The sequence below is a fragment of the Hemibagrus wyckioides genome, linkage group LG22 (assembly GCF_019097595.1).
Source record: "Hemibagrus wyckioides isolate EC202008001 linkage group LG22, SWU_Hwy_1.0, whole genome shotgun sequence".
Lineage (NCBI taxonomy): Eukaryota > Metazoa > Chordata > Actinopteri > Siluriformes > Bagridae > Hemibagrus > Hemibagrus wyckioides.
Window position 1 is genome coordinate 8,966,282 of NC_080731.1, and position 12,461 is coordinate 8,978,742.

At 37.0% G+C, this 12,461-nt stretch overlaps 1 protein-coding gene across 1 annotated transcript in view; it reads right to left on the bottom strand.

Annotated features, from left to right (window-relative positions):
- The window catches only part of gc (GC vitamin D binding protein), a 44,701-nt gene that overhangs the window by 17,348 nt on the left and 14,892 nt on the right, over nt 1-12,461 (bottom strand). Inside the window, exon 5 of the mRNA XM_058374325.1 lies at nt 1,556-1,688. Within this exon, the coding sequence (XP_058230308.1) occupies nt 1,556-1,688 (133 nt within the window). The remainder of the gene's footprint in view (nt 1-1,555; nt 1,689-12,461) is intronic.

Sequence of the window (12,461 nt, forward strand, 5' to 3'; positions counted from 1 at the left end):
ATACAAACACTAAAAAAGCAAAAGTGCCTAAAAAATTGTAGTTATTTCCATGTTTTTAGTGTGGTGTCTGAGATGTAGCTTAAGAAAACCAGTGTCTTAAATTGTGCAGAACAAGCTGTTAGGCTTCATGCTGGGTGATCATGTGTCGTTGACTCTCAGCTATCACCTATTACACGGTTTCTTTTCACAAAAAATCACTTGATTATAGCCTATAGAATGAGTTGTTTATTCCTCTAGCATAAATTAGTGTGAGGATGGTGTCATTATTGATGTCATAATGTCATAAACACCATAATTCAGAACTGTATGTTTTTTTGCTTATAGGGTAATTGCCAAACTTTTCCTAATGTATGTGATCATAAAGCATAAAAAGATATTAAACGCAACGTCTCAATCTTAAAATTCTCTGTAAATTATCACAAAAAAACATACTAATTTCCCCAGATGCTGATTTTAGATACCCTGTTACTCATGCTGTGTGATATCAGAGTAAAACATAAGCAATGCTGGAATTAATAATATAGCTTTGTTCAACGAGAAAAAACAGAGTCTCCTGTGAGAGTGCACAGAAAGTTCAGCCCACAGGACATAAATATTCTATGGCTTTTTGAATCAATTACTCAAACATTTTCAGTTAATTGCTCATTTCATTGAGGTGAGAAGTGTTTACATATACATTCATATCCTCCGGCAATTCATTCCAGCTGCACATCCCACCTGAGCAGTTGCGTGGCGTTTTGAACTTCATGAATCCTCTTCAGTTAGGAAAGGTGAAAGTCATGTGCATGATCATTCACAAATGTATGCCTATTGCTTTGTCAGTGTGTTTCATGGATGATTTGTGTTATCATACCATTTTGTCAGGCCTCAAGCAAGAACCTGGATGTATTTCATTTGACCTACAACTGCTATATAATTATACAGCTGCACAGTTACTGCAACAGCTGTACAGTTATAGGCTTTCTTTAATACAGTACCATCGGAATCCAAATTCAGGAAGAGCAAAAAAGTGTGGTGGTTGGTTAACTTTGACCTTCTATTAGCATTATATGAACATTCAATACATATGAATTTTTTAAAAAATTCAGTAACAATGTAACAATACTTGTAGGTATAACCAAAACTAAATAAAATAAAATAAAATATAAAATTGTCATAAAATATCAAACTAATTAAAATATACTACTACAAATTGTAAATAATAATAATAATAATAATAATAATAATAATAATAATAATAATAATAATAATAATATTTTTAAAATAATAATAACATGACATATATGATAGCCGAGCTTGTAATAGTTGAGTTTGTTTACTGGCCAGAACAAAACGTTCCCATAGCATTACTGTATACAGCATCATATCATCGTTAACAAGCGTGTATTCATGATGCTGTCCTTGCCTTCTGTATATAATAATGGCTAAAATAGTGTTGTACTATTAAAAAATAAAAAATAAAAACAGAATTGCTGCCTATTAGGACCATTTTCTTCTGGACATTTCATAGAAACCAATGAGGGAAAGAAAATAAACGAGTCAATTTTTACAGTACCTCTTTGAAAAAGCAGGACTTTGATACAGTGGGCTTACAGCAATTCTCTGCCATCCTCATGTGACTTTGGGTCACGTTGAGAACAAAACCTGCTGGGATCGTCGTGTGTCTCCGAGAAAACTCGTATACGTACCTACCAAGCAAGGAGAGAAAGTGAATTTATTATTTACTACTAGGGCAAATGTGTAATGTGGAAACTCAAAGGAAAACTCACGAATCAGTTCAAATGATGTCATTTGTGCAGGTTGGTTTATTATATATTGTGTGTCATCATTGGGTGTCTGTTCTTAACTCAGTAAATACCAATGGGCTGCTAAACACAAGGCCCTTCGGACAGGTATAAAGGAACTGTTTCTAGATAATAATGACCACAAATAATAAGCAAAAACTATAAACGCTAATATGTGTCCATCTGTCATTAAACCTGACATCTGTCCAACTAGCCATCAGACCCTGGGAATGAATAGAATTGCTCATGTTTCTAATTTACTTTTAGTACATGATAAAAAATCATGTAGTGATTAAATTAAATTAAATTAATTAAATAAATAAATAAATAAAATCAAGTGACATAAAAGATAAGTAGTGTTTTAACACATTACTCACATCATTACAAAATTTCATTTAAGTGGTAACTTAATTAAATTTGATTGACAACTCAATTTCATGACACATTTGTCTGAATATCCCACTAACTTCTCATGCCTGGGCAGGTTCTCTGCCCCGATTTGTGGCTGTGATGCCTGTGGGTGTAGACACCTGCTAATCAGCTAGCTTTTCATAAATTTGCGACAGACTGACAGCAGCTTCACTGTATCTATTGTTGCATGCAAATGGGAAATTACATGCTTAAAAATGATTTCCATTGTCTGAGTATTCTGTTGGTAAGCTGATAAAACATTGCATTGTAGACAAGGAAGTCTACCCTTGAAATGTCGCTGTAGCAAAAAGACAAACACTCACTTATTTAAACCTAATGTTTTAAGCAGTATATTGAAAGGGGATGAAACAACCATTTTCATTTAATATATTAACATGGATTTGCATTGTGTGCTATAGAATGAAAATTACTCTTTTGTTGAAAAGCTTATAATTTGTCAAAGATACTGTATGTGGCATTGGCTAATGATGCACAGGTATAATCATACATATTTGAAGCTCATTTAGCATTACTCCAATCCTATCATCTCTCTCCACCTATCCCTATCTTCTGCATCCTCAACACTTGCACCCACTAGCTTCATATCCTCATTTATTACATCCATATACCTCCTCTTTGGCCTTCCTCTTTGCCTCCTGCCTGGCAGCTCCATGTCCAACATTCTCCTACCAATATACTCACTCTCCCTCCTCTGTACATGTCCAAACCATCTTAATCTGGCCTCCATAACTTGTAACATCCCTCTGATGTACTCGTTCCTAATCCTGTCCAACCTCGTCACTCCCAAAGAGAACCTCAACATCTTTAGCTCTGCTACCTCCAGCTCTGACTCCTGTCTCTTCCTCAGTGACACTGTCTCTAAACCATACAGCATGGCCGGTCTCACCACTGTCCTGTACACCTTCCCCTTGATTCTCGCTGGTATTTTTCTATCACACAAGACACCTTTCTCCACCCATTCCAGCCTGCCTGCACTCGCTTCTTTACCTCTTTCCCACACTCTCCATTACCCTGGACTGTTGACCCCAAGTACTTAAACTCCTAATAATTATTATTTACTATTATTAGTTATTTAGAAGTTCACTCTCCCTTTGTTTGTCCAGTTGAGTGTACAAAACAAAACTTCCAACAGTTGACCTAGCACAAAAAGCTGCTGCCTTAATTGCCTTAAATGCTTTTTTTTTGTTGACCAAGCGCTTTATTTTTAAGTGTGTATATGTAAAAAAAAAAAAAAAAATGAACATGTGTTTAAGCCATTTGGAACATGAGGTAATAAACCAGTACTACATCCAGGAAGCAGATAGAAAAGAAAAGCTTTGCTGTCTGTGTAAAATCAATTCTGCTTTGATTCCATTTCAAGCTGATGAAGGTTGAAGGGTGAGTTTCACTCTCGGTTGTAGAAAAATGCATTTTGTAACGTGGGTTATTCTGTGTCCATGTGCCATTATGTGAATTGATCTGTTGAATGTGAGAGACACGTAATACACATTCAGTAAGAATTCAGAGCTCTGTCCCAAAGTGCACACTACATAATAAATAGGATGTCACAGCAATCACACCAGCCATGCGCTGCCACATAATACTGTGTTATGCATGTATAATCCAGCCTATCTATCTGTGGATGTAATTATATGCTGTCCTTATTGTCATGTCCTTTTTATTCACCCTAATGTGACTGTAACAGTAACTCATCTATCATCCTTGCGGAACAACCGGATTTGACTGGAGGTTTTAAATCAATAGATTAATGAAGAAAAGCTCTTGATTAACAAAGAGCTTGTCATTAATCTCACACACTAATTTAGTCATGTGGAGTGGGTTTCTCACACTTCCTGAGAGACCGGGTTTGTTTCTGAGACAGCTGGCTAATATTCACTAGTTGGCTTATAACATTAATTCATATTAATTAGCTGGCTAATAACCAGCTGAAAGACAAGCTGTAACAACAGGGGATAAAGTGGATGTTCTGCATTAATCCGGCAGCATAATCTTATTAAAACAGACCTGTGGTTTGAACAGACACACTCTCTGCTGTTCTTTGTGTGGCTCCGGGATTGGTGCTGAGCTAGCTGGCTTATGTTTGCTAAAAAGATAGTGTGGGAAACAAACTTCACCCATCCAATTGCTTATGGTGTGTGTATTTTATTTTGTGTGTTTAATCTGTTTTGTGTATGTATGTATTCTCTTCTGGGTCCCAACCTGTTCAAGTAACATATTAACGCTTGCTTACAGCTACATGATCTGTGTTAAACCATACCAGATATCTGCCAAAGGGATCTGTGACTGAATGTTTTAAAATTCCTGTCAATTCAATATAAGTCAAGTCCAATATATTTCTTTCTTCTAGTTTAAAAAAAGAGAGCCTCATGTTTGGCAGAACAGCTCCAACTGGCTTACGTCACAACCGATTGAGACAATTGTTCAATGTACTGTAAAGAGTCCTGTATAAATACACTTATGTTCCTGTGTCCTTTTTATGTTGTTGGTTTATAAACACAGTTTTTCACATTGGGTTTTGTGGGTAGAGGCAAGCATATCTTATATATAATGCCTGTGTTATATAATGCCTGTGCGTATTGTTAATTTTGGTAGGCGTAAGCCGATATCTGGCACACACACTTTTATTTTGTATAAAAATGAGTTACAGGGCAGATCAGATCAATTTAAAGAATATATGGGGACCTGCACTTTCAGCAGTCTTAGCAAAGCCTACAGCACAAAAAGCAAACATGACTCACACCCACTTAATTCAGTTCCTCATAAACACAATGAGGGAAAGTGCAGCTTGTTCTCTTGCAAACATTTTAAAGTTTCAGTGTATATGAAAAGCAAAAAGTGCTTTAACATCATTTAAGAATAACTAAGAAAACCCATGTGTCTCGTCTATAGTTCAGCTCCCTAGTTTTACTAAGCACTTTATACTGTGCAAAGTGGACCTGCAGCTAATCCCCAGAACACAGGGCAAGGCAGGGACGCGCACACACACACACACACACACACACACAGCACCCTGATGCATGCTTTCCTTCTCCCACTTTATTAGCAACTCCAATACCCCCTATTGATTTGTGCAATTACCCAATTATCCATTCACACTGCAGCAGTGCAGTGCATAAAATCATGAAGGTACGAGGCAAGAGCTTCAGAATGTGGAAAATGTGACTGGAGTGACTTTATCTGTTGCATGGTTGTTAGAGTCAGGCTGCTTTAAGCATGTCAGAAACTGCTGACCTCCTGGGATTTTCACACACAATGGTCTACAGAGTTCATGAAAAATTGTGTGAAAAAGAAAAAAAAAAATCCAGTGAACATCAATTCTGCAGCAGGAAATGTCTGGTTTCTCTGACCTTTGAGAGAGGTCAGGTAAGAAAAGACTGGATTAGTTCGAGTTGTTAGACAGGCTATGGTAACTCATTAAATGATGAGCAGAAAAGCACATCAGGAAGCACAGCATGGGCTACAAGAGTGCAAGACCACATCACTTTACATTCATGTTGTTCAGAAGAAAAAAAAAGACCGGAAATGATTCAGGATGCAGTCTGCACAGGCTCACGGAAAAACAAACAACCGAAGATGTATTTCAGATTCTACTACAACATGCAGACAGTAGGGTAGGGCATCAACAACATGAATTCTTAGACTCAACCTACCCTGTGTCAATAGTTCAGCCTGCTGCAGAGGGTGGGGTAATATTTCGGGGAATTTTTTTCTTGTTTGTTTAACCTTGTATCGTCTCCCCTTTGGCCTCCTGCATCTTTAAATGTTTATAAAGCATGAAATTAAATAAATTAAAAGTATTACCCAATTCTTTGTTGCCCATTTTATTTAAACTTACAGTATTATCACATATTGTACAATTCTTTTTGTCAATTATGGTCAATTTACAGTCAATATAGTTCTGATAAAAACATGAAAACAGGTTAACTTTGACCCCAAGGACAACAGGAGGGTTAATTTCATTCTGGTATCACCTGAATGGCACATCCTATCTGATTCTTGTTTCTAACCACATACATCACATTTATTTTTATCATTTTATAATTTAATATTTGGTTAATTCTCGTAAGTAATGCACCGTGCCACAAATCAAATGCCATCTCAGATTGGTTCCATATACATGTCAATAAATTCAGTGTACTTCAGTGTCTTCCCCAACCAGCAGATAATCCGATAGTGTAGCTTTAGGATGTGGCAGAACAGGAGATTTGGAACATAAATGTTCAGCTGAAAAACTGCCACAGTTAAGTGTCAACATTCACCAGAATCTTATAGAAAAATTTCCAAGAACATTTCCAAGAATCAATAACATGAAGAATTGAGGATGTTCTGAGAGGTTGGTCCTGCCCAGTATTAACTTCACTATAAAAATCTCTGGATAAAAGCACAGTTAAGTCGGTTCAACAGATCATCAGTAATAAATATTTGGATAGCAGACCATCATATCAATAAGTGTTTCTTGAACATTCCATTCCAAAGTTACCTTATAACCTCCACAAGGCCTTCCACCAGATATTGGAGCATGGCTATGAAGATTTGTGATCATTCAACCATAAGAGCATTAGTGAGGTGATGTTAGTTGTGGAGGCCTGGGGTGCAATCAGTGTTCAGTTTAATAAGGGGTCATTGCCATGCTGGAACAGGTTTGAGCCTTAGTTCAAGTGAATGGAAAAATCTAAAAGCTATAGCATACAAAGACATCCTGGGTAATTGTGTGCTTTCGCATTTGGCCAGACTTTTGGCCAGATGCACGACCTTCAATTTTTGGTTTATACATTCATGAAGTCAGATTAATTTTCTGCCAAGACTGTGGTGAATACAATATAAACAGCAATATATCAGCATTTTCACTGGGATTCTTGTGAATGGAGTTCTTGATTCATTATTAAAACGTAGTCAACAAAGCAGAAAAGTAAGTAGGTAAATGAGCAAGTAAGTAAATAAATAGGTATGTAAGTGTGTGTGTATGTGTGTAAGTGAGTAAGTGAGTCAATTTATGGGTTCATTTGTGAACCAAAAAAGCAATTAAACACTTTCTGAAGGATGCAGTAGCTTGTTATAGCATGCACCCTCCATTGTAGTATTCACTCAAACCATGCCCTGAACTCTGAATAACACATCTGATTGGGATCTTACAACCCCAGATGCAATTTTCACCCGTGCCTGCTTCTTGAATAGCCATCACTTTTGGGAAAAAAATGAACTTGTTTGGTAATGTAGGGATTTTTTTTTAATCAAATCAAAATTAAATAGCAGAATAGTAAGAAAAAATATAAATGAACTATTAATAAAAACCACGAAAGTTGAATTTTTAAATTAAACATGAATCCATCTTTTCACCGAACCTTTATTTAGACAACACCCTTGAATAAACTCTTTGAATAATGGGCATTTCAAATTTATCCCATTGCTGCAGATGCTGAAGAATGTAGTTTGAATTTCCCATTTAATTAGTTGTGCTGTTATGCTGTTTTTGTATCCTGTGCTTGCCTGCTATGTGAAGTGAATTTCAACATGTTCTTTCCTACTCAAATAAAACCTCTATGGATCTATGGAAAAGACAATCAGTTGACAAACATAAACATTTACAAATGTTTATAATAAGACTGAGATAGATGATGTGCATAAAGAATATTTTGGGTGGGAGAAATGCAAAAAAACAGATCTTCAGATCTTTGGATAGAATAAAGCATAAAGCCAACAAAAGTAAAATCACAAATATCCGTGTTTGAACGAATTGAATCAAACAAATTCAAATGATTCAATTCAGTTAAATTCAGGATTCATGTACTCTGATGCACATTCAATAATCTTCAGTAAACACTTTATCCTAAGTAGGATTATGGTGGATTCCAGTGGCGGGCTGTGCATTTCAAACCTAGACCTTCACTGGCCTTCACCAAATCGATTTCTTCTCCTCTGTCAGCCACTGTGAGTTAAAATATATATATTTTATTTAGTTTGTGTGGTTCACTACCTCTGACTACTCCAATTATCCAATCAAAGTACGGGAAATTGCTGATGTAATCGTATGCCTGCTAGATGGCCCCATTGACGCCAACTCGAAATCTGATTGGTTAATGGAATAATTTGCCACTTATTTTAAGCTATGGGCACCTGCACTGATTCTGAAGGCCTTAAGGCAGATTTCTTTCACCCTGGCAACACATGATGTCAGTCACTGGTTGAAATATGATTGGATAAATACTCTTATCATAAATATACACTACTGGAAGCAGCGCAACCAAGAGAAAAGCTATATGTAGAGAATAGACTGTTGGGAATAATTTAATACACATTCATATTAAATATATTAAAATGCAAGTCAGTGATTCAGATCACTGCTGTTTAAGCCAGCAGAGAAGGCCATGCTGGCCCTGACAGTCCACCACTGGTGGATTCTATCCCAGGAACAATGAGTATAAGGCAGGAATACACCTTGGATGGGATACCAGTCCATTGTTGGGTACCATCCATACATGCATTTACACACTGTTTCACACCAAGTGCAATTTTGAAGTGCCAGCCCATCTCCAGCCCATCTACTGCCATGTTGTTGGGAGGTGGATGTTAACCAGAGTACCTGGAGGAAACCCACACAAACATAGGGGGAATATACATACAATTTAGCTTAGGACTGATCAGGAATGCTGAAGATTTGCAGCAGCAGTGCTACTGCAATATACAGTACACATACTGTACACTCTATACAGAGAGCAATCCTACATGCAATACATAAGAAAACTCTTTTTGGTTTGCTCAGATGCAGATTGAAATGTGAATTAGAAAGTATATACACTGCCTTTTCATAACCAGAGAAGAATCACAGCACATTGAGTAGATAACAGCAGCGCTCAACATACATATGTATTCAGTAACCAGCAGCATTCCATTGCAATGTGGATGATATGGAACGGAATTCATGATTCACTATAATACAGGGTGCTACATTACATGTAGATGTTGCGTGCAGGTGTGTTGCGGAGGATTTACATTGAGTAATTGTAAATGATGTGTGCATGATGAGTGTGTGGGGGGAGGAGGGGGGCATGTTAAGTGAGGTTTTTGTGTGTGTTAATGGCTCTCATGAAGGAGAGATTGCAAAATACAAAGTTATATTAGAAATATTTTTCGTCCTTGTGATACATATTTTTTTTAAAAATAAATAAGTAGAAATGAACAAGTAGAGATTCATTAATTCCATTAAAAGGCTTTAAATGCTCTTTCTCTGAATTAAATGTAATTAAATTATCAACCCATAATGCAGTGAATAGCTATTCATGAATAAATAAACAAAACACATTCATTTGCATCTGGCACTCAAAATACATCCCTGAATGTCAAATATAAAGAATTTGTCATACTTTGTCTGATCTATCCTCAGGTCATGGGGAGCATGTGCCTATCTCAGGCATCATGGCAGGATACACCCTGAACCCATCATAGGGCACACACACTCACTACAGGCAATTTAGAGACTCCAATCAGCCTAGAAGCATGTCTTTGGACTGTGGGAGGAAACCCACCAAGCACAAGGACCACACACACACACACACACAGCGTGTGAGCGAGAGTGAGACTCTAACCCTGGATGCTGGAGGTGTGAGGCAAACGTGCTAACCACTAAGCCACCATGCCAAACAAAGGTAAGTCAATAAACATTCTATTCACTGCACATGACACTGAATACATGTGAGAGTCTTTACACCTTTGACACTTACAATAACTTGAAATGCTACTTAGATACACCTTATGCTCATGGTACTGCATGGATCAAAGCAGTGATGGTACACTTTGTACACTTTGCACTTTTCTGTGATGGGTGATGAAGATCTCTGTAAAGGGGACATTCATGTAAAATCCGGACAGTAAATTAATGTTATTAAAACCGGATAATGTTATTCAGAGGTACATACTTTGCACAGGTATCCTGTAACTACACCAGATAAAATGAATAGCTTGATTTACCACCATTCCTAATCAGAAAGTCTTCTTCTGTTTAAATTGAAGCCAAACAATCTGCCCTCAATTGTCCATGTAAAATCCATCAATTTCTACACAGGGTCTGGGGGAATCTTAGGGGACTTGGAGCACAGGGTAGGGAACACCCTGGATGCCATCAAAGGGCACAATTTTACACACACACACACACACACACAACAATTTAGAGTTGCCAATCAGCCTAGAACATAGTTTTTGGACTTGGGGAGGAAATTGGAGTACCAGGAGGAAACCCCCAAAGCACATGGAGAACATGCAATCTACACACACACAGAGTAGAGGCAGGAATGATACCCCAATACCCAAAGGTGTGAGGCAACTTGCTAAGCCACCGTGATCTCCCCTCATGTATGACTTATCCAAATAATAGTAATGAAAAAACTGTGATTGAATTCTCCCTTATATGTTTCCCGTGGCATTTCAGCAACACATATGAATTGTTTTTCAGCAACACTTACACATCAGTACTCCGTGTTTTACAGAAAAACAGCATATTTTTTTTGTAGAAGGTAAGGTTAGGATATATAAGATAAAACACCACAGGGAGCCACAACAGTATCAGTATATCAAACTATTTTCTGTTGAGGTGGCAGATTTTGTGACTCATAATGTTCACACTGCACATTCATCTCAAACTGCTACGCTTTTCCCACTATTATTTTTAGAACATTTTTATGTGTTACTGTTTTCTAATGAAAAAACAAAACCTAAATATAGACTGGATGAATGTTCTTCACTGACTGCCTTGGTTATTAAAAAAGATTCTAACTTGGAAGCAGGTGGAAAATGGAGATAGCAGCTCATCTGGGGTGCTGTACTGAACATTTTATTATAAATGTGATTAGTTAATGGAACAAGTATCAGGACCAGCTATCTTTAAGATAAAATTACAGATGCATTTAATAAATAAATAAATGTGTTTTTTTTATATCGATTTTGGAAGTCTACTACTTGAACCAAATACCAGCATTAAAATTCTGCTTCATGTGGATGGTAAAAAAAAAAAAAACTGGCATTGCACGATGATAGCAAAAGCAGAGACATGATATGTGAAGGCAGGGGGAAATATTTTTATTTTCCCTTTAATCATTCTATTTTCCTTTTAACCTAAAATGTAAAAAAGAGAGGAGAAGGAAGGGCCGGAAATGAGATACAGCACATGAGAAACAGCAATAATGAGCGAGAGAGAGAGAGAGAGAGAGAGAGAGAGAGAGAGAGAGGAAAGTCAACCAGTGTGTGTAAAGTCAACCAGTCAACAATGTCTCAATGCACATATTGCTAATATATTGTTGGAAAGTGTAATATCTGGTGTGTGTATTTATAAATATAAACATGCAGTTTACAGGCTTCTGAACAGGAAATCAGTGGTGTGCTTATACATCACATCATGCAGTTAAAGCTGTCTTTTGTTTCAGCCTGGGTGTATTTTTTGTTTTAAACAGAGAAGAACACTGCGAGACATTAGCTTCTCATACAGGATGTATTCCCACCCCTTACACTTCTTCTTCTCAGGATCCACTGCAACTCCGTATCCAGAGTAAAGCATTTACTGTGAATAAAACCTTTTTTCTTTTTTTTTCATTTTGAAACTAAAGTTAGGATAGATTTTGATATGTATGTTTCTTTAGCTCTGTTTGTGTTCTGTTGCTGAAGCTTGAGTGTAGTGTGTAACAATTGTAAAAGCTGTAAATAATATTTGGAGCTATAATATTTAAATCTGATCTCAGAGTCATATCTAGTCTCAAGTTTCCTGTATGAACCTGGAAACGTCCTGGAATTTTTAGCATTTGTACCTGGATATGTCTTGGAAACGGCTTAATAGATATGGTTTTGTGTTTTCTTCAGCACACTGCACAAATTGATGCATTTGATTCCTGAAATTGGTTTCAGTTTTGATATTGAGTAGGTCTCATTTTCATTTTCATCTCAACTTAGCCCTGACTCAATGCACCTTGTAGGAATAGTTTAGTTCTATGTTTGTCTGCGTCACCTGTACTTTGTTTTTGTTCCTCTGGTCCAGGAGGAACGTTGTTTCCCTTCACTGTGTACTGCATCAGCTATATATGGTTGAAGTGATAATAAAGCTTCTTTGACTTTGACTTGACTCAGTTTTGGACTGGCCTTAGACAGTAATATTGACTATAGCCCTATTTGGTGGTTCTTTGCTTATAAACTGCACACAGGGTCTTGTTTGCCTGTGCCTGTGGTTTGTAACCCCTTTGTAAGATTCAACGACTGAGCCATGAA